The sequence below is a fragment of the Dendrobates tinctorius genome, unplaced genomic scaffold, assembly GCF_039654945.1.
Source record: "Dendrobates tinctorius isolate UK_male_01 unplaced genomic scaffold, ASM3965494v1 ptg000152l, whole genome shotgun sequence".
In the NCBI taxonomy this organism is placed as follows: domain Eukaryota; kingdom Metazoa; phylum Chordata; class Amphibia; order Anura; family Dendrobatidae; genus Dendrobates; species Dendrobates tinctorius.
Window position 1 is genome coordinate 1084408 of NW_027361819.1, and position 23497 is coordinate 1107904.

Genomic DNA, 23497 nt, shown 5'->3' on the forward strand with positions numbered 1-23497 from the left:
CGCAGTGTGTAATGGGGGCTTTAGTCCCGTGCCCATATACCCGTCATACATATTCTCCATCCCATATACCCATCATACATATCCTCCATCCCATAGTCCCGTGTCCATATACCCATCATACATCCTCCACCCCATAGTCCCGTGCTCATATACCAATCATACCTATCCACGATCCCTTAGTCCCATGCCCATATACCCATCATACATATCCTCCATCCCATAGTCCCATCATACATATCCTCCATCCCATAGTCCCATGCCCATATACCCATCATACATATCCTCCATCCCATAGTCCAGTGCCCATATACCCATCATACATATCCTCCATCCCATAGTCCCATCATACATATCCTCCATCCCATAGTCCCATGCCCATATACCCATCATACATATCCTCCATCCCATAGTCCCGTGCCCATATACCCGTCATACATATTCTCCATCCCATATACCCATCATACATATACTCCATCCCATAGTCCCATGCCCATATACCCATCATACATATCCTCCATCCCATAGTCCAGTGCCCATATACCCATCATACATATCCTCCATCCCATAGTCCCGTGCCCATATTCCCATCACACATATCCTCCATCCCATAGTCCCGTGCCCATATTCCCATCACACATCCTCCATCCCATAGTCCCATGCCCATATACCCATCACACATCCTCCATCCCATAGTCCCGTGCCCATATACCCATCACACATCCTCCATCCCATAGTCCCGTGCCCATATACCCATCACACATCCTCCATCCCATAGTCTCATGCCCATATACCCATCATACATATCCTCCATCCCATAGTCCAGTGCCCATATACCCATCACACATATCCTCCATCCCATAGTCCCGTGCCCATATACCCATCATACATCCTCCACCCCATAGTCCCGTGCTCATATACCCATCATACACATCCTCCATCCCATAGTCCCGTGCCCATATACCCATCACACATCCTCCATCCCATAGTCTCATGCCCATATACCCATCATACATATCCTCCATCCCATAGTCCAGTGCCCATATACCCATCATACATATCCTCCATCCCATAGTCCCGTGCCCATATACCCATCATACATCCTCCACCCCATAGTCCCGTGCCCATATACCCATCATACATCCTCCACCCCATAGTCCCGTGCCCATATACCCATCACACATCCTCCATCCCATAGTCCCGTGCCCATATACCCATCACACATCCTCCATCCCATAGTCTCATGCCCATATACCCATCATACATATCCTCCATCCCATAGTCCAGTGCCCATATACCCATCACACATATCCTCCATCCCATAGTCCCGTGCCCATATACCCATCACACATCCTCCATCCCATAGTCCCGTGCCCATATACCCATCACACATCCTCCATCCCATAGTCCCGTCCCATATACCCATCATACATATCCACGATCCCATAGTCCAGTGCCCATATACCAGTCATACATATCCTCCATCCCATAGTCAAGCATTATGACATCATAATGAGGGGCGGGGCTTGATACACTTTTTCCCCCCCATTATGTAGATCGGGGCAAAATTATTTGGTGAATTGGAACGCGCGGGGTTAAAGTTTCGCCTGACAACATAGCTTAGGACGCTCTTGGGGTCCAGACGTGTGACTGTGCCAAATTTTGTGGCTGTAGCTGCGACGGTGCAGATGCCAATCCCAGACACACATACACTTGAGCTTTATATATTAGCTAAGATTATTCTGGCTGCGTCTTCATTTACCATGTAACTATAGGATTAGTAATGGATAGGTGTCATTTAACAGCGTAGAAACCACGGCTGTCTGACCGGTCATGTCGTGCAGTCATGCACATGACAGCACAAGAAACGCCCGGTGTTCGGGGGGCCAAACCCAAACAGTAACAAGGACTTCCAGGTGAAGTCTGTGTTCGGTGTCCATGCCTGAACGGTGTTCGGTACGGACTACGAACGTTACTGTTCGTGCATTTCCATCTCTAGTAGAGATAAGAGGACGGCCAAGCACATTTCATTTTTACCTCTTGTGGCTTCAGTTTCTCTGACACATACTTTATCAGACTTTTGTACTTGAGAAGCAAAGAATAGGTCCTCATCCTCAAACTGCACCTCATTTAAGGCTTAAGACGCCATCAATGGTGGTCTTGCTGCAGGGTAGTCTGATAAGGGAGCCCTCCACTAACCCTACCACTGTAGAGTCCGTATCCATTACTACCTGGCAGGAGGGCGAGGTGGGGTGTTTCCATTATTGCCCCCTTCCTTACCACACACACCACTCAGCATGTGGGGGTCTCACCTTCACAACCTTGCTTTTTCTGAAGCTCCTTTTCCATATGGGCAAGAGTGTTGAGGTTATCCGGTATCAGCGTCAGAGAGCTGTTCACCTGAAAAAAAAAAAAAAAGGGAGAATACAATGTGATCCATGAAGGAAAGTCGCCTCCGAAAGCACCACTGCCTTTTAAAGGGGCTTTCCAGAAAGTGCTGCCTTTGGCTACCGCAGTCAGACTGCTGCTACACTGAACAGCTGGGTTTACCTGGTGAAAAGCCCCTTTAATAACATGGTCTTCGGCTTTTACCATATTTCGGGGTGGGGTGAGGGCGATCGGTCCTTTCCTGTCAATTCATTTATATGCTGAGGTCAATAGTGGTATCTAAGGGCGTTTTTGTTACCATCGCTCATGGAGAGTGGTGCTGATGAGGGTTGTGGTCTCACCACCGCTAGGACACGATATGCAGGTATGCGTGAGCGCAACGTCACCTCCACCATGAACCCTGCGATGAAGGGCACCAAAAACCCCCCTAATATGTCAGACCGGTGGCTTCACCAAGAGCCCACCTGTGATAACCTGTGCCGTCCTGAGTCTTTACACCATCATTACACGGTGGGGAAGGTACGGGGCCGTCCATATTGATCCTACCTTGTTGGAGTACACGGTAGCCGTGACTGGCACGGTCCCCTGCAGGATCCGGCGCCGTTTCGCTCTCCGTGGCACTATTATCGCTACGTCACTGTCGCTGCTGTGGCCATCGTCATCTCTCTGCTGAATGAAGAAAAGACCGTTACTCCATAAAACATGCCATATTTGTTGGTTACCCCCGACCTATGCCCGCAGCCCACCCATCCAGAGACCACAAGTCAGTCAAATTCCTGTAATCCAGGCAGGCTCTTATACTAAACACACAAAATAGAGGCCTAAAACCACAGTAATGCACCTGCTCGTGGCCCCGGCCATGGTGGGGTGTAAGCAATGAACACTGGCAGCTGCTGACATAGCCGGGATTTATACCCGTTACCGCGTTCCCAGTGTCCTCCTCTGTGCCAGAGCTGATGGCACACGGCACATGCACCAATGGAGATTATATGCCGGGTACCCAAACTGAACAATTACACTGCAACTCAGGAGAGGACATCCAGGGCTGACATCCTGGAAGACACAAACACTTGGGGTAATTGGCATCTGCATTTTATATATGGACACCAGGAGCACAGGACAGGTGCAGCCATCATAACAAGATTACCTATAATCCAGGCTCAGAATCGCACTGCTCAGGGGCTATGGCAGCAGAGACTGCAGCTCCGGACTAGTAGGGGACAATACTGCTCAGGGGCTATGGCAGCAGAGACTGCAGCTCCAGGGGACAATACTGCTCAGGGACTATGGCAGCAGAGACTGCAGCTCCAGGGGACAATACTGCTCAGGGGCTATGGCAGCAGAGACTGCAGCTCCAGACTAGTAGGGGACAATACTGCTCAGGGGCTATGGCAGCAGAGACTGCAGCTCCGGACTAGTAGGGGACAATACTGCTCAGGGGCTATGGCAGCAGAGACTCCAGCTCCAGACCAGTAGGGGACAATACTGCTCAGGGGCTATGACAGCAGAGACTGCAGCTCCAGACTAGTAGGGGACAATACTGCTCAGGGGCTATGGCAGCAGAGACTGCAGCTCCGGACTAGTAGGGGACAATACTGCTCAGGGGCTATGGCAGCAGAGACTGCAGCTCCAGGGGACAATACTGCTCAGGGGCTATGGCAGCAGAGACTGCAGCTCCAGGGGACAATACTGCTCAGGGACTATGGCAGCAGAGACTGCAGCTCCAGGGGACAATACTGCTCAGGGGCTATGGCAGCAGAGACTGCAGCTCCAGGGGACAATACTGCTCAGGGACTATGGCAGCAGAGACTGCAGCTCCAGGGGACAATACTGCTCAGGGACTATGGCAGCAGAGACTGCAGCTCCAGGGGACAATACTGCTCAGGGACTATGGCAGCAGAGACTGCAGCTCCAGGGCACAATACTGCTCAGGGGCTATGGCAGCAGAGACTGCAGCTCCAGGGGACAATACTGCTCAGGGACTATGGCAGCAGAGACTGCAGCTCCGGACTAGTAGGGGACAATACTGCTCAGGGGCTATGGCAGCAGAGACTGCAGCTCCAGGGGACAATACTGCTCAGGGGCTATGGCAGCAGAGACTGCAGCTCCAGGGGACAATACTGCTCAGGGACTATGGCAGCAGAGACTGCAGCTCCAGGGCACAATACTGCTCAGGGGCTATGGCAGCAGAGACTGCAGCTCCAGGGGACAATACTGCTCAGGGACTATGGCAGCAGAGACTGCAGCTCCAGGGGACAATACTGCTCAGGGGCTATGGCAGCAGAGACTGCAGCTCCAGGGGACAATACTGCTCAGGGGCTATGGCAGCAGAGACTGCAGCTCCAGGGGACAATACTGCTCAGGGGCTATGGCAGCAGAGACTGCAGCTCCAGGGGACAATACTGCTCAGGGGCTATGGCAGCAGAGACTGCAGCTCCAGACTAGTAGGGGACAATACTGCTCAGGGGCTATGACAGCAGAGACTGCAGCTCCAGACTAGTAGGGGACAATACTGCTCAGGGGCTATGGCAGCAGAGACTGCAGCTCCAGACTAGTAGGGGACAATACTGCTCAGGGGCTATGACAGCAGAGACTGCAGCTCCAGACTAGTAGGGGACAATACTGCTCAGGGGCTATGACAGCAGAGACTGCAGCTCCAGACTAGTAGGGGACAATACTGCTCAGGGGCTATGGCAGCAGAGACTCCAGCTCCGGACTAGTAGGGGACAATACTGCTCAGGGGCTATGACAGCAGAGACTGCAGCTCCAGACTAGTAGGGGACAATACTGCTCAGGGGCTATGGCAGCAGAGACTGCAGCTCCAGACTAGTAGGGGACAATACTGCTCAGGGGCTATGACAGCAGAGACTGCAGCTCCGGACTAGTAGGGGACAATACTGCTCAGGGGCTATGGCAGCAGAGACTGCAGCTCCGGACTAGTAGGGGACAATACTGCTCAGGGGCTATGGCAGCAGAGACTGCAGCTCCGGACTAGTAGGGGACAATACTGCTCAGGGGCTATGGCAGCAGAGACTGCAGCTCCGGACTAGTAGGGGACAATACTGCTCAGGGGCTATGGCAGCAGAGACTCCAGCTCCAGACCAGTAGGGGACAATACTGCTCAGGGGCTATGACAGCAGAGACTGCAGCTCCAGACTAGTAGGGGACAATACTGCTCAGGGGCTATGGCAGCAGAGACTGCAGCTCCGGACTAGTAGGGGACAATACTGCTCAGGGGCTATGGCAGCAGAGACTGCAGCTCCGGACTAGTAGGGGACAATACTGCTCAGGGGCTATGGCAGCAGAGACTGCAGCTCCGGACTAGTAGGGGACAATACTGCTCAGGGGCTATGGCAGCAGAGACTCCAGCTCCAGACCAGTAGGGGACAATACTGCTCAGGGGCTATGGCAGCAGAGACTGCAGCTCCGGACTAGTAGGGGACAATACTGCTCAGGGGCTATGGCAGCAGAGACTGCAGCTCCAGACCAGTAGGGGACAATACTGCTCAGGGGCTATGGCAGCAGAGACTGCAGCTCCGGACTAGTAGGGGACAATACTGCTCAGGGGCTATGGCAGCAGAGACTGCAGCTCCGGACTAGTAGGGGACAATACTGCTCAGGGGCTATGGCAGCAGAGACTGCAGCTCCGGACTAGTAGGGGACAATACTGCTCAGGAACTATGGCAGCAGAGGCTCCGGCCTAGCAGGGGACAATACTGCTCAGGTACTATGGCAGCAGAGGCTCCGGCCTAGCAGGGGACAATACTGCTCAGGTACTATGGCAGCAGAGGTTCTGGCCTAGTAGGGGACAATACTGCTCAGGAACTATGGCAGCAGAGGCTCCGGCCTAGCAGGGGACAATACTGCTCAGGTACTATGGCAGCAGAGGCTCCGGCCTAGCAGGGGACAATACTGCTCAGGTACTATGGCAGCAGAGGCTCCGGCCTAGTAGGGGACAATACTGCTCAGGAACTATGGCAGCAGAGGCTCCGGCCTAGTAGGGGACAATACTGCTCAGGTACTAAGGCATCAGAGGTTCTGGCCTAGTAGGGGACAATACTGCTCAGGAACTATGGCAGCAGAGGCTCCGGCCTAGCAGGGGACAATACTGCTCAGGTACTATGGCAGCAGAGGCTCCGGCCTAGTAGGGGACAATACTGCTCAGGAACTATGGCAGCAGAGGCTCCGGCCTAGTAGGGGACAATACTGCTCAGGTACTAAGGCATCAGAGGTTCTGGCCTAGCAGGGGACAATACTGCTCAGGTACTATGGCAGCAGAGGCTCCGGCCTAGCAGGGGACAATACTGCTCAGGTACTATGGCATCAGAGGCTCCGGCCTAGTAGGGGACAATACTGCTCAGGAACTATGGCAGCAGAGGCTCCGGCCTAGTAGGGGACAATACTGCTCAGGAACTATGGCAGCAGAGGCTCCGGCCTAGTAGGGGACAATACTGCTCAGGTACTAAGGCATCAGAGGCTCCGGCCTAGTAGGGGACAATACTGCTCAGGTACTATGGCAGCAGAGGTTCTGGCCTAGTAGGGGACAATACTGCTCAGGAACTATGGCAGCAGAGGCTCCGGCCTAGTAGGGGACAATACTGCTCAGGTACTATGGCAGCAGAGGCTCCGGCCTAGCAGGGGACAATACTGCTCAGGTACTATGGCAGCAGAGGCTCCGGCCTAGTAGGGGACAATACTGCTCAGGTACTAAGGCAGCAGAGGCTCCGGCCTAGTAGGGGACAATACTGCTCAGGTACTAAGGCAGCAGAGGCTCCGGCCTAGTAGGGGACAATACTGCTCTGGAACTATGGCAGCAGATGCTCCGGCCTAGTAGGGGACAATACTGCTCTGGAACTATGGCAGCAGATGCTCCGGCCTAGCAGGGGACAATACTGCTCTGGAACTATGGCAGCAGAGGCTCAGGCCTAGTAGGGGACAATACTGCTCAGGTACTAAGGCAGCAGAGGTTCTGGCCTAGTAGGGGACAATACTGCTCAGGAACTATGGCAGCAGAGGCTCCGGCCTAGCAGGGGACAATACTGCTCAGGTACTATGGCAGCAGATGCTCCGGCCTAGTAGGGGACAATACTGCTCTGGAACTATGGCAGCAGATGCTCCGGCCTAGCAGGGGACAATACTGCTCTGGAACTATGGCAGCAGAGGCTCAGGCCTAGTAGGGGACAATACTGCTCAGGTACTAAGGCAGCAGAGGCTCCGGCCTAGTAGGGGACAATACTGCTCAGGTACTATGGCATCAGAGGTTCTGGCCTAGCAGGGGACAATACTGCTCAGGAACTATGGCAGCAGAGGCTCCGGCCTAGCAGGGGACAATACTGCTCAGGTACTAAGGCAGCAGAGGCTCCGGCCTAGCAGGGGACAATACTGCTCAGGTACTATGGCAGCAGATGCTCCGGCCTAGTAGGGGACAATACTGCTCTGGAACTATGGCAGCAGATGCTCCGGCCTAGCAGGGGACAATACTGCTCTGGAACTATGGCAGCAGATGCTCCGGCCTAGTAGGGGACAATACTGCTCTGGAACTATGGCAGCAGATGCTCCGGCCTAGCAGGGGACAATACTGCTCTGGAACTATGGCAGCAGAGGCTCCGGCCTAGCAGGGGACAATACTGCTCAGGTACTATGGCAGCAGATGCTCCGGCCTAGTAGGGGACAATACTGCTCTGGAACTATGGCAGCAGAGGCTCAGGCCTAGTAGGGGACAATACTGCTCTGGAACTATGGCAGCAGAGGCTCAGGCCTAGTAGGGGACAATACTGCTCTGGAACTATGGCAGCAGAGGCTCAGGCCTAGTAGGGGACAATACTGCTCAGGTACTAAGGCAGCAGAGGCTCAGGCCTAGTAGGGGACAATACTGCTCTGGAACTATGGCAGCAGAGGCTCCGGCCTAGTAGGGGACAATACTGCTCAGGTACTATGGCAGCAGAGGCTCAGGCCTAGTAGGGGACAATACTGCTCAGGTACTAAGGCAGCAGAGGCTCAGGCCTAGTAGGGGACAATACTGCTCTGGAACTATGGCAGCAGAGGCTCCGGCCTAGTAGGGGACAATACTGCTCAGGTACTAAGGCAGCAGAGGCTCAGGCCTAGTAGGGGACAATACTGCTCTGGAACTATGGCAGCAGAGGCTCCGGCCTAGTAGGGGACAATACTGCTCAGGTACTAAGGCAGCAGAGGCTCAGGCCTAGTAGGGGACAATACTGCTCTGGAACTATGGCAGCAGAGGCTCCGGCCTAGTAGGGGACAATACTGCTCTGGTACTAAGGCAGCAGAGGCTCCGGCCTAGTAGGGGACAATACTGCTCTGGAACTATGGCAGCAGAGGCTCCGGCCTAGTAGGGGACAATACTGCTCAGGTACTAAGGCAGCAGAGGCTCCGGCCTAGTAGGGGACAATACTGCTCTGGAACTATGGCAGCAGAGGCTCCGGCCTAGCAGGGGACAATACTGCTCAGGTACTATGGCAGCAGATGCTCCGGCCTAGTAGGGGACAATACTGCTCAGGTACTAAGGCAGCAGAGGCTCAGGCCTAGTAGGGGACAATACTGCTCAGGTACTAAGGCAGCAGAGGCTCAGGCCTAGTAGGGGACAATACTGCTCTGGAACTATGGCAGCAGAGGCTCAGGCCTAGTAGGGGACAATACTGCTCAGGTACTATGGCAGCAGAGGCTCAGGCCTAGTAGGGGACAATACTGCTCAGGTACTAAGGCAGCAGAGGCTCAGGCCTAGTAGGGGACAATACTGCTCTGGAACTATGGCAGCAGAGGCTCAGGCCTAGTAGGGGACAATACTGCTCAGGTACTAAGGCAGCAGAGGCTCCGGCCTAGTAGGGGACAATACTGCTCTGGAACTATGGCAGCAGAGGCTCCGGCCTAGCAGGGGACAATACTGCTCAGGTACTATGGCAGCAGATGCTCCGGCCTAGTAGGGGACAATACTGCTCTGGAACTATGGCAGCAGAGGCTCAGGCCTAGTAGGGGACAATACTGCTCTGGAACTATGGCAGCAGAGGCTCAGGCCTAGTAGGGGACAATACTGCTCAGGGGCTATGGCAGCAGAGGCTCCAGCCTAGTAGGGGACAATACTGCTCAGGAACTATGGCAGCAGAGGCTCCGGCCTAGTAGGGGACAATACTGCTCAGGTACTAAGGCAGCAGAGGGTCCGGCCTAGCAGGGGACAATACTGCTCAGGTACTATGGCAGCAGATGCTCCGGCCTAGCAGGGGACAATACTGCTCTGGAACTATGGCAGCAGAGGCTCAGGCCTAGTAGGGGACAATACTGCTCTGGAACTATGGCAGCAGAGGCTCAGGCCTAGTAGGGGACAATACTGCTCTGGAACTATGGCAGCAGAGGCTCAGGCCTAGTAGGGCACAATACTGCTCAGGTACTAAGGCAGCAGAGGCTCATGCCTAGTAGGGGACAATACTGCTCTGGAACTATGGCAGCAGAGGCTCCGGCCTAGCAGGGGACAATACTGCTCAGGTACTATGGCAGCAGATGCTCCGGCCTAGTAGGGGACAATACTGCTCTGGAACTATGGCAGCAGAGGCTCAGGCCTAGTAGGGGACAATACTGCTCTGGAACTATGGCAGCAGAGGCTCAGGCCTAGTAGGGGACAATACTGCTCAGGTACTAAGGCAGCAGAGGCTCCGGCCTAGCAGGGGACAATACTGATCAGGTACTATGGCAGCAGAGGCTCCGGCCTAGTAGGGGACAATACTGCTCCGGTACTATGGCAGCAGAGGCTCCGGCCTAGCAGGGGACAATACTGCTCCGGTACTATGGCAGCAGAGGCTCCAGCTCTATATAGTATATTCAGCAGGACTCACTCACAGCCTTTGAGGCTTGGCCCCTTTGGTGAACACTGAAGGGGGTTTATAATCCCATGTCATAGGATTGACATGCAATTTTATCTCCCATATTCTTAACAATCTGAAGGCTGTCCCCTACTAGGCTGGAGCAGGAGCACAGAAATATACACTATATATAGTGTATATTTCTGAGATCCCCAGAACATGGCAAATGCCTCCTTGGGTCTCAACTCGTTCTAGCACCCAGAGGTAAGACGATATATAGAAAAGCCAGTAGAAACCAGATTGCAAACCTGTGCTTGGTTTTCACGTGTAGCAGGGGCCTGACCGGAATCAGCGCCAAAACAGCCTCTCTAAGATCATCTATTAAAGGTAACCTGTCATCAGTGTTGGCTGATACAAGTTACTGCCATTACCTTTCAGAGCCGATATACAGCATTTTATAATGCTGCATATCTGCCTCCAACCAGACCTGGAAGAAGAGAAAAACAACACACTCACCTGCAGGACGGGCCGGTCCGAGAGGTGTCGCTGGTCCTGGTCCGGCACCTCCCATCATCATGTGATCCGTCCTCCTCCTTGGTTCGTGGGGATGACGCGTCCCTGCGTTATCCACACAGTCTCCTCAGCATCATGCTCCTGCGCAGGTGTACTTCTCTGTCCTGTTGAGGGCAGAGCCAAGCACTGCAATGCTCAGGCGCTGGGCCTCTGACCTTCCCCAGCACTTGCGCACTGCCCTCAACAGGGCAAAGACGTATGCCTGCACAGGAGCGCAACACGAAGCGAGCAGGAGGGACGGCATCACATGAAGATGGGAGGCGCCGGACCAACAAGAGCGACACCCCTCGGCCCGGTCCGTCCCACAGGAGAGTATAATAAAAGCTATTTTTCTTCTCTTACAGGTCGGGTTGGGGGCAGATATACAGCATTATAGAATTCTGTATATCAGCCCTGAGAGGTGATGTGTAACTTATATCGGCCAAAACTGATAACAGGATCACTTTAGAGAATTATCACCCATCTTAGGTTTTGGTGTTTTTAGCTGCTAGAGGCAAGTGGAGCGGATTCGGGTTCAGCCCAGTGGGCAGTGACCCAAAGGGGATAAAGGATAGTGCAAGGCTATGTTGTCACATCGAATAACATGCTGTGAAAGACCTAGGAGCCAGCTGGCAGCCCATGCCCCCTGCAGCTCAGTATACACATGGTTAACGTCGACCCAGCAATTGGCATGATCTGCTTACATCTTTTGTCCAGCTACCATCTGTATTTACATATGTGCCCATTCTATGTATAACCATAGTGTATATAGAATTATATAGATTAAATATATAATTTAACCTTGAGCTGCTCTTTTATCACGATCCATAAATCCATACATGAGTTTCTCAGCTTAACTTTTCATGCTACCGGGGCTGGTTTCTGGCCTGGTATAAACCAGTTAACAGACTGGGCTTATATCCAACGACGAATTGGTGGCAGCACTGTTTCAGTGGTGCTAGTGAAAGGAGCCTTTCAGGGATGTGAGAGAGTGTGGTGCCACATCAGTGACTGAGTGGTCCAAATCCTCTCACTCTGCCTCCCTTGGTCTGTGACGACAAGGGGATGACTGTAAAACTGTACCAAGCTGAGCTTATGTTTCCCCAGGGGGTGCAGAATGTCATGTGACCCTTCTGACTTATAGTGACGTCAGGCGGGGTGTGGATTGTCACACAAATGAAACCACTTTGAAATCAGGGCTGCTCCATGCCACCCTGCCTGACGCCATTATTAAGTCAGAAGGGTCACGTGATGTTCTGCAGCCCCTGGGGAAACAAGCTCAGATTGGTACAGTTATTAAAATCAGATACTAGCGGCTTTTCTATTAATGCTTTTCCCAGGCAGTCCTCTGGATGATGCGATCCATACAATGTTTCTCTATAGAAAAAGAAAAATTGTGATAGGAAACATGACGACAATATCTACTGCCTGGGACCTCCAGAGGCGAAGATATTCTATAGGTTGGGGGATCTCAGAAAATGCAAACAAACTGAACACATCCTGCAGCCAGCCCCCGTAAGAGCTCACCAAGGGGAAGAGTGCGGGTGTAACCTTGAGCCAATGAAAAACAATTCAGGATTCGTCTTTTGTGGGGGGGGGGGGGGTTTAAAAAAGTAAAAACACAATCTGGTGTATATCCCCCCAAAGTGGTATCCAGGAGACGTCACTTCCCCACAGACGTCCATGGAAAATAAGTTACTTGAATACAGAAAAAGCTGCCAAAATGTCATTTTCCCAAACTTCATCCAAGTTTCACCATTTTTTAACCGTACATTTGTTTGTCGCCATATTGCACAGACTGCAGAGCGACGATTAGGCCGGGGTCACACTAGCGAGTGCAATGCGAGAACCTCGCGTCTCAATACCCAGCACTGTCGCCGGCGGCTCAGAGCAGAGCGTTCAGCTGCATAGAAATACATGTACACGCCGGTCCTGAGTGCCGAGTAGTGAGGCGCGAGGCGCTCACCTTGCACACGCAGAGGGTGTGACCCCGGCCTCACAGTCCATCACCGCACAACAAACGCCGCAGACGGAAGCAAATGGGAAAAAATATTCGGCTTTTTTCCTCCATTTCTCATCACTCAGACCCCACATTACTGCGCAGAAAATACTGAGCAATTAATGAAGTTGTGAACTACAAGTTGTTCCACAGACGCGACCTCACGGGGGCCACACTGCACCTCACAGGGGGGCACCTCAACTCACAGGGGGGCACACGACACCACACCCCACCAGGGGGGCCACACAGCACCTCACAGGGGGGCACCTCAACTCACCTCACGGGGGCCACACAGCACCTCACATCACAGGGGGGGGGACACACGACACCTCACAGGGGGGGGGGGACACACGACACCTCACAGGGGGGGGGGGACACACGACACCTCACAGGGGGGGGGGGACACACGACACCTCACAGGGGGGGGGGGGGGGACACACGACACCTCACAGGGGGGGGGGGGACACACGACACCTCACAGGGGGGGGGGGGGACACACGACACCTCACAGGGGGGGGGGGGGACACACGACACCTCACAGGGGGGGGGGGGGACACACGACACCTCACAGGGGGGGGGACACACGACACCTCACAGGGGGGGGGGGACACACGACACCTCACAGGGGGGGGGGGGACACACGACACCTCACAGGGGGGGGGGGGGACACACGACACCTCACAGGGGGGGGGGGGGACACACGACACCTCACAGGGGGGGGGGGGGGACACACGACACCTCACAGGGGGGGGGGGGGACACACGACACCTCACAGGGGGGGGGGGGACACACGACACCTCACAGGGGGGGGGGGGACACACGACACCTCACAGGGGGGGGGGGGACACACGACACCTCACAGGGGGGGGGGGGGGGGGACACACGACACCTCACAGGGGGGGGGACACACGACACCTCACAGGGGGGGGGACACACGACACCTCACAGGGGGGGGGACACACGACACCTCACAGGGGGGGGGACACACGACACCTCACAGGGGGGGGGACACACGACACCTCACAGGGGGGGGGACACACGACACCTCACAGGGGGGGGGACACACGACACCTCACAGGGGGGGGGACACACGACACCTCACAGGGGGGGGGGACACACGACACCTCACAGGGGGGGGGACACACGACACCTCACAGGGGGGGGGACACACGACACCTCACAGGGGGGGGGACACACGACACCTCACAGGGGGGGGGACACACGACACCTCACAGGGGGGGGGGACACACGACACCTCACAGGGGGGGGGGACACACGACACCTCACAGGGGGGGGGACACACGACACCTCACAGGGGGGGGGACACACGACACCTCACAGGGGGGGGGGACACACGACACCTCACAGGGGGGGGGACACACGACACCTCACAGGGGGGGGGGGGGGACACACGACACCTCACAGGGGGGGGGGGGGGACACACGACACCTCACAGGGGGGGGGGGGGGACACACGACACCTCACAGGGGGGGGGGGGACACACGACACCTCACAGGGGGGGGGGGGACACACGACACCTCACAGGGGGGGGGGGGGGACACACGACACCTCACAGGGGGGGGGGGGGACACACGACACCTCACAGGGGGGGGGGGGACACACGACACGACACCTCACAGGGGGGGGGGACACACGACACCTCACAGGGGGGGGGGACACACGACACCTCACAGGGGGGGGGGACACACGACACCTCACAGGGGGGGGGACACACGACACCTCACAGGGGGGGGGGACACACGACACCTCACAGGGGGGGGGGACACACGACACCTCACAGGGGGGGGGGGACACACGACACCTCACAGGGGGGGGGGACACACGACACCTCACAGGGGGGGGGGACACACGACACCTCACAGGGGGGGGGGGACACACGACACCTCACAGGGGGGGGGGGACACACGACACCTCACAGGGGGGGGGGGACACACGACACCTCACAGGGGGGGGGGACACACGACACCTCACAGGGGGGGGGGGGACACACGACACCTCACAGGGGGGGGGGGACACACGACACCTCACAGGGGGGGGGGGACACACGACACCTCACAGGGGGGGGGGACACACGACACCTCACAGGGGGGGGGGGGGCACACGACACCTCACAGGGGGGGGGGGCACACGACACCTCACAGGGGGGGGGGGACACGACACCTCACAGGGGGGGGGGGGGGACACGACACCTCACAGGGGGGGGGGGGGGGGACACGACACCTCACAGGGGGGGGGGGACACGACACCTCACAGGGGGGGGGGGGGACACGACACCTCACAGGGGGGGGGGGGGGGGACACACGACACCTCACAGGGGGGGGGGGGGGGGACACACGACACCTCACAGGGGGGGGGGGGGGGACACACGACACCTCACAGGGGGGGGGGGGGGACACACGACACCTCACAGGGGGGGGGGACACACGACACCTCACAGGGGGGGGGGACACACGACACCTCACAGGGGGGGGGGGGGACACACGACACCTCACAGGGGGGGGGGGGGACACACGACACCTCACAGGGGGGGGGACACACGACACCTCACAGGGGGGGGGGGGGGGGAACACACGACACCTCACAGGGGGGGGGGGGGACACACGACACCTCACAGGGGGGGGGGGGACACACGACACCTCACAGGGGGGGGGGGGAACACACGACACCTCACAGGGGGGGGGGAACACACGACACCTCACAGGGGGGGGGGAACACACGACACCTCACAGGGGGGGGGGGGGGACACACGACACCTCACGGGGGGGGGGGGGGACACACGACACCTCACGGGGGGGGGGGGGGACACACGACACCTCACGGGGGGGGGGGGGGACACACGACACCTCACGGGGGGGGGGGGGGACACACGACACCTCACGGGGGGGGGGGGGGGACACACGACACCTCACGGGGGGGGGGGACACACGACACCTCACAGGGGGGGGGGGGGGACACACGACACCTCACAGGGGGGGGGGGGGACACACGACACCTCACAGGGGGGGGGGGGACACACGACACCTCACAGGGGGGGGGGGGACACACGACACCTCACAGGGGGGGGGGGACACACGACACCCATAAAACAAGTAAAGGAGGAGACAGACAACACTGCCCGGTCCTGAGGGGGTTAATCACTACTCCTCCAGGGACACAGCAAGCAGAGATGCAGAGAATGGCAGATTCCAAGCCCGCAGCGAATGGAGACACTGACAAGATGGACTACAACTCCCAGCATCACTGCAGTGAAACCTCAGTGTGCGCTCAGCTGAGCCGCGGCCACACCGGAGATTATACACCGACCTTGTCCGCGCCAACACCCGCCATGTCTGCCACTCCGGCGTTATCCTACTTACTACGCGCGGATTGGCTGAGGTCGCTGTCACTCAGGCCATTAATCACACAGTTAAGATGCAGTTAAGACTATTGGCTGCGCGCCCTAAACACGCCCCCTACGACCTGCGGAGCATGCCGGGATTTGTAGTACAGGCACACAGGAAGCAGCGTGCTCGGATAACGGAGCGGCGGGTCCGAAGAGGAGGAGCGGGGTGAGAAGGGTTAATGAGTGAAGATTACAGGAATCTGTACTGAGAAAACAAGCGCCGTGTAATAATGGCGGCGACAGGAGGAACTGCAGCATGTATGACACCATAGCAGCTACGGCCACAGACGGGGGAAGGTTACAAGATGGAAACTGGACAAAACAACACAGTGTATACAGTCACCCAGAATAAAGGAGAAAGGGAAGAATTGTCTTCTAGGGCTGATAAAGCGCAGACTTGGGGTTTCTGTTATTAGACCAAGGTTCGCCCTCATTCCTCCCCTCGGCGGCCTCATACGGGTCTGATCCTACAATCTGTGACACCCCCAACTTGCAGGATACCGTCACCCCTGGAGGTCCCATGCGGGAGATAGTGTCTCAAGAGTTTGCTTTCTAGAGAGATCAAACGTGGCATGGATAGCATCATCCATACGACTGTAATATCAAGTTGGAGAGGCTCTAATGCCTTTACGATGATGTCAGAGACTGCATTACGTTCATCCTTTCACTAAAACGCCAATATATACCCTCTAAATATCGTATCAATGCAAACACCAATAATAATCACTGACCACCGGCTCCAAAAAAGTCAGCGACCAGTGCTTTGAATGGAGTAAGCTCATGCCTTGGAGGTGAACTTCTCTGCCTCTGAATAAATAAATCCTAAGCCTAGTGTCTGACTCTCAGAGCAAATCTTATAGTTACCTGGTCACTGCAGGAGGTCCCTACTTCAATGTGGTTGAAGTGTCAGATCTCTCACTTCCCCAGTTATAACTAATCCACTATGTTCAATGTGAGGGTGACATGTCCACTCTGGAGAAACAATTAGGCTATGTGCACACGGTGCGGATCCTCCCCCGGATTTTTACGCGTCGATTTTACTAAACCCACAGGACAAATAACCTGCATTTTTCCTGCGGATTTCTTCCTTTTTTTTGCGGTTTTACAGCGGTTTTCCACCTGCGGATTTGTAGAAAGGAGCAGGTAGAAAACTGTAGCAAAACCGCACAAAAGTAGTCACATGCTGCTTTTTTTTCTGCACAAAAACCACGTGGAAAAAAACGCACCATGTGCACAGCGTTTTTTTTCTCATAGGCTAAAATGGTACTGTACATCACCTGCAGTTCTGCTGCAGATCCGCACCGTGTGCACATAGCCTTATGGATTTTAATTTTCCTCACGGCATACAGCACCAGAGTTACATCCTGTATTATACCCCAGAGCTGCACTCACTATTCTGCTGGTGCAGGCACTGTGTACATACATTACATTACTGATCCTGTGTTACATCCTGTATTATACCCCAGAGCTGCACTCACTATTCTGCTGGTGCAGTCACTGTGTACATACATTACATTACTGATCCTGAGTTACATCCTGTATTATACTCCAGAGCTGCACTCACTATTCTGCTGGTGCATTCACTGTGTACATACATTACATTACTGATCCTGAGTTACATCCTGTATTATACTCCAGAGCTGCACTCCCTGTTCTACTGGTGGAGTCACTGTGTACATACATTACATTACTGATCCTGAGTTACATCCTGTATTATACTCCAGAGCTGCACTCACTATTCTGCTGGTGCATTCACTGTGTACATACATTACATTACTGATCCTGAGTTACATCCTGTATTATACTCCAGAGCTGCACTCACTATTCTGCTGGTGCAGTCACTGTGTACATACATTACATTACTGATCCTGAGTTACATCCTGTATTATACTCCAGAGCTGCACTCACTATTCTGCTGGTGCGGTCACTGTGTACATACAGTATAATGAGCTGTTACTGGAGGACTCTATAGCTCCACCTTGTGGTCACAGGCGATATTGAAGCTGTATGGCGTTCCTGCTGGGGGTTGTAGTGCTGCGAGTCACTGCGGTGATCCCGTGCCATCTTCTGGGTGAGGACGGGGCGTGGGCTCATCAGGAATGTAACGCCGCAGCCATGTTTCCTCTTTGGATCGTTCGTTACTTTGTATCAGTGCAGGAGACATGCAGCCTGATCTGATACAATTGTATCCAGTGTAACAAACCCTCAGCTGTGAGTGCAGACAATGTTGCCGTTTTCTGACAGCCCATTCTATAAGGATTCCTTTGGGTTGTGGCCCCTCTGACAACACTTCCGGAGCACAGTGCTAGGCAGGGATCATCATTTACCTCGTACCTGTGAGCGGGGGACGTCCGCGCGGCCTCACAGGCTGCAGGCTCCTTGGTGGGTGGGTCGCCGCCATCTTGCTCCTCTGGGTGGTCGGTCACGTCTTCACCGGCCAAGATGGACAAGTCCCCCACAATGGCCGCCGGCGCCGCTCTTTTCCGTAGCTGCTGCATCAATGATGGGGGAATTTAGAGGGCGACTCTAGGACCACCATTAACCCTTACTATGGCCTATACCCGCCACCCCAGAGTAGCCCCCCACAGAGGGGGAATGATTGACAGCTCGCGCTGCGGTCAGGAGCCACATCCACCGAAAAGGTAAAACACTGAGCGGGGCAGATAGTGCGAAATATAAAGGGCCCCACAATGCAGAGCGCGCCCGCCATACACTCACCGCCCTCCGCCTTCCTCTTTTGCCCATTTTTTCTTCCCCGCTCCCCCAGCACTGACCCTGATATAACATCCTGATCACCTCGTTAATCAGGATCGCTGCCTCTGATTGGCCGATCCCAGAGCGGCAGCTCCACCTGCAGAGCTATGAAGCCTAGGAGCAGATGCTGTGTAGGAGGTGAGGGTTTGTGCCTTTTTTTTTTTTTCGTTCTGGAGTTATTATTCCCTTTTAGGATGCGGTTTTCCTTTTTTGCACAATGTGGCGGTACATTCTGATAGCGCACCTGTGGTCATGTGATCGATCACTCATGCTGCTGCACAGTGCCGTTCTATGTGTAGTGGCCGTTCTTGGTACTGCAGCTCAGCTTCTATTGAAATGAATAGTAAATGAGCTGCAGTACCGAAACCGGCCATTATGTGGTGTATGGAGCTGTGCTATGTATGTACATCCAGCAGCTGATCAGTGGGGGGTGTCGAAGCCCCTCCAAATTCATATTGGTGACAACCCCTTTCAGTGTGATTTGTAAGTTGTGCCCTGTTAGTTTGGGACGGCAGCTGTAAGGCTTTGTGCCCACGGTGCGTTTTTTTAAGCGTTTCTGCCGTGTTTTAGCGGCCGCGGAAACTCTTAAAAAAACAAAAAACAAAAACCTGCTAATAATAAAACGCGCCCCCATGCAATCCTCTGGGATTCCGCAGTCGCTGTATCCATTACTACTGCAGAATTGCGGTGATTCCGCCGACCAGGCGTAAAGTGAGCGCTTCATGTGCGGATGGCACCCCGGGCCCCCCAATCCATGATGGCTTCTGTCATCAGGCTCGCAGTGTGGCAGAGTCCTCGGTGCAGCGGTAACACGGAGCTGACCTGATCACTGACAGGCTGGGGTCAGCTCTGCTCCCTGCTCTGGCTCATGCAGGCTGGGGCTCCCCTGGGTCCTAGTGCTCACCCTTGAGTGCCCTCTGACCCTGCCTGGGCCTGACCTCATCGCCTGCTCTTCACCTGCAGCACTGGAGGAGAAATTGCCAGGGCCCCTGCAAACTTCATGTGAAGGCGGCCAGAATGTATAATGTGAAGTAAGTTCGGGTATGTAATGATCACTGTGGGGTGAATGTGATAAGATGGGGGTAGAGTGGTGGAGGGAGGACAGGGCAGGGGGGCTTATTATTAGTGGTTACTTACTCTTTTACACTACACCACAGCACATGTGCTGTTTGGGGGGCTGAAAGGGAGGTAGGGGTCTTATACGCCCAGCCTGTGAGTACAACAAGCCCCCATACAGTAACCGCGGCATGAGCTGCGTTATATGGAATACTGTTATAGTAAATGGCTTCTTATAATAATAAAGTTATTAAACCTCTCCTGACCAGTGATACAGGACGCTCCTGGGTTGTGCAGCGTCTGTCAGCAGCAGCTGTCCCAGCCGGTATGTTCCCGCAATCAGTACACGCTGCGGGTTGGACGGTGCGTACATCCACAGCACCCAACCCGCAGCGTCCAGATGTTACAGCATAGTGGATGGGATTTCAAGAAATCCTATGTCCACTATGCACCGACATCCACAGCTCACCTGCAGAGACGGACATGTGCTACGTCGAAAACGCTGTCAATTCCTGAACTTCTGCACGTACCCAAAAGCTGCGGCGTTTCAGAGAAAAGCATGCTAATAGCTGCTGGGAAGCGAGCGGCGCTGTGCACTAGTCCTACAGACAGGTCCCTGGCGGCTTCTCCCCGGCTGCTGATGGTGACTGACAAGTCTCTGCTACACACACACGTAGGATGACACGTCTCAGTCACTGTCAGCGGACGGGAAGAGGGCACCAGGGACCTGTCTGTAGGACCAGTGCACAGCGCCGCTCGCTCCCCAGCAGCTATTAGTATGCTTTTCTCTGAAACGCCGCAGCTTTTGGGTATGTGCAGACGTGGATTGCTGTGCGGATCCGCAAGAGATTACAGTACAATGTTTTCCTATGGAAAAAAAATACGCAGCGCACAACGGAAACGCAGCGGTTTATTTTCCGCAGCATGTCAGTTCTTTGTGCGGATTCCGCAGCGTTTTTACACCCATTCCATTATAGGAATCCGCAGGTGTAAAAACAGGCGGAATCTGCACAAAATCCACAGTAAATCCGCAGGTAAGACGCTCTGATTTTTCCCGGCGGATTCTACCAAAAATAGCAGATTCTGCTCAGAAAATTCCAAACACTAAACCGCAACGTGCGCACACACCCTTCCAGAGAGATTCGTACCTGGTGAGAGACTGCAGCCGGGCTGATACACGCTGCACATAGTCTGAGCAGCCTGTATCACCTGTCAGGCGCCCTGTAAACGGGTAGTCCAGGCTTGGGATAAAAGTCTGCAGTCAATCTATGTGACTACAGACTGTCATATGACAAGGTGCACAGCGCCTGCTGCCATGAGTCCGATCATGCGGGATCAGGTGGTCATGCAAGCTCATGTGTGCTATTTGCACACGCTGATTATACACGTTGGGCGTCTTTCAATAAAAAAGAATTGCGAGAAGCCAAAAGAGTGTAGGCGACACATGACTGCAAGTTTTATACCCACGATCACATGACCGCCTGCTCACATCACCGATACTGGGGTCATTATTACTGTACATGGGGGACTCGGGGGACTTTATTAAATGTTAATATAAGTAGAACTCAGCACTCAAGAGAGGAATGCAGCAAAAATTACATTATAGTCACAATCCATTTAGTCCAATGTGAACACAATTTCAGGGGGCCCTCATATGGTGTGGGAGCCAATATAAAGTGTGGGGACTACTGTAGGGCCATTGTACAATGTGAGAGCTAATATGGGGGCCATTCTACAGTTAAGGGGCCATCATATAGTGTGGAGACTACTGTAGAGGCTAACATGAAGTGTGAGGGCCAATATATAGTATTGGGGTTACTGTGGGAGCCATTAGACTGTGTGGAGACCATTATATAGTGCGGTGTTACTGTGGGGGCCTTTATCCACTGTGATGACTACTGTGGAGTTCATTATATTGTGTTTGAGCGCAGTGGGCCCATCATATTGTTTATAGGGCTGCTATGGTCCCATCATATTGTTTATAGGGCTGCTATGGGCCCATCATATTGTTTATACGGCTGCTATGGTCCCATCATATTGTTTATAGGGCTGCTATGGGCCCATCATATTGTTTATAGGGCTGCTATGGGCCCATCATATTGTTTATAGGGCTGCTATGGGCCCATCATATTGTTTATAGGGCTGCTATGGGCCCATCATATTGTTTATAGGGCTGCTATGGGCCCATCATATTGTTTATAGGGCTGCTATGGGCCCATCATATTGTTTATAGGGCTGCTATGGGCCCATCATATTGTTTATAGGGCTGCTATGGGCCCATCATATTGTTTATAGGGCTGCTATGGGCCCATCATATTGTTTATAGGGCTGCTATGGGCCCATCATATTGTTTATAGGGCTGCTATGGGCCCATCATATTGTTTATAGGGCTGCTATGGGCCCATCATATTGTTTATAGGGCTGCTATGGGCCCATCATATTGTTTATAGGGCAGCTGTGGGCCCCCGATACCGTGTATAGGAGAGCTGTGGACCCACCCTGCTATGTATAGGGAAGCTGTAGGCTCTTCATACTGTGCATAGAGGAGCTGTGGACCCACCATACTGTGTATAGGGAACATGTGGGCCCATAATACTATATATATGGAAGCTGTGGGCCACCCATACTTTATTTGGGGGAGCTGTAGGGGAAAAATACTGTGTATAGTGGGTCTGTGAGTCCCTAGGGGAGCTGTACATTTTGGGACTCAGGACAATATTAAATGTTAAGTGGGCACTTAAGAAACATTATTGTTATAGGGACACTGTGACTGTCAAAGGTGGCAGTATCAGTAGGATGAGGAGTTTGTGCAGGCAGGGAATAGATGGGAACGATGCTGGAAAAGTGAGAAATCATATGTGTCTTTGTTTTAATCTCTGCAGCTGAGACCTGGCTGGAGAAGTCATGATGGTCTGGGCCAGATGGAAAAGACAGGAAAAGTGAATGTTGACATCAGAAAGAACGTCACTTGTAAGTCACTATTTATACCTGTAGTGTAAACTCCTGTATGTTCTGCAGTAGAGATATCTAGCATCATATGGCGGTAATAACAGTGTTTTTTTTATAGAGATTTATTTTCAGTAATATCATGCTCATCAGCAAGTTCCCCTATGCTGACAATGAGGGTGTGCCACTATAGTTGTAATCAGGGTTACCTGGCTAGGCGCCCACTCAGATGTTTCGCCCCCCCTGAGCTAAACCCCTAGCTACGCCTCTGATTCTACGGGATAGTGGGGAAAAGACAGAAGTCGGGGGTGCGGCAGCTCGGGCAGTGGTGAGGCGGCAGAATGGTTATTGCAGGCTGTAGGCTTTCCTGAAGAGATGGGTTTTCGGGTTCCGTCTGAAGGATCCGAGGGTGGTGGATAATCGGACGTGTTGAGGCATGGAATTCCAGAGGATGGGGGCTATTCGGGAGAAATCTTGGAGGCAGTTGTGTGAGGAATGAATAAGTGTGGAGGAGAGGAGGTGGTCTTGGGAGGACCGGAGATTACGTGAGGGAAGGTATCGGGAGATTAGTTCAGAGATATAGGGAGGGGA

At 54.2% G+C, this 23497-nt stretch overlaps 1 protein-coding gene across 8 annotated transcripts in view; it reads right to left on the bottom strand.

Moving 5' to 3' along the window:
• Nucleotides 1-19862, bottom strand: part of LOC141050667 (NFATC2-interacting protein-like) — a 39839-nt gene extending 19977 nt beyond the window's left edge. Inside the window, exons 1-4 of one of the 8 annotated variants that reach the window (XM_073547263.1) lie at nucleotides 18869-18941; nucleotides 18478-18642; nucleotides 2932-3051; nucleotides 2310-2397 (exon numbers count right to left, since the gene is read on the bottom strand). In XM_073547263.1, the coding sequence (XP_073403364.1) occupies nucleotides 2310-2397; nucleotides 2932-3051; nucleotides 18478-18642; nucleotides 18869-18937 (442 nt within the window). In that variant the 5' untranslated portion in view covers nucleotides 18938-18941. Of the gene's footprint in view, nucleotides 1-2309; nucleotides 2398-2931; nucleotides 3055-16071; nucleotides 16156-18477; nucleotides 18643-18868; nucleotides 18942-19808 lie in introns of those variants that run through there. The other 7 variants (XM_073547261.1, XM_073547262.1, XM_073547266.1 and 4 more) reach the window with 7 other exon arrangements.
• Between the last annotated feature and the right edge of the window lie 3635 nt (nucleotides 19863-23497).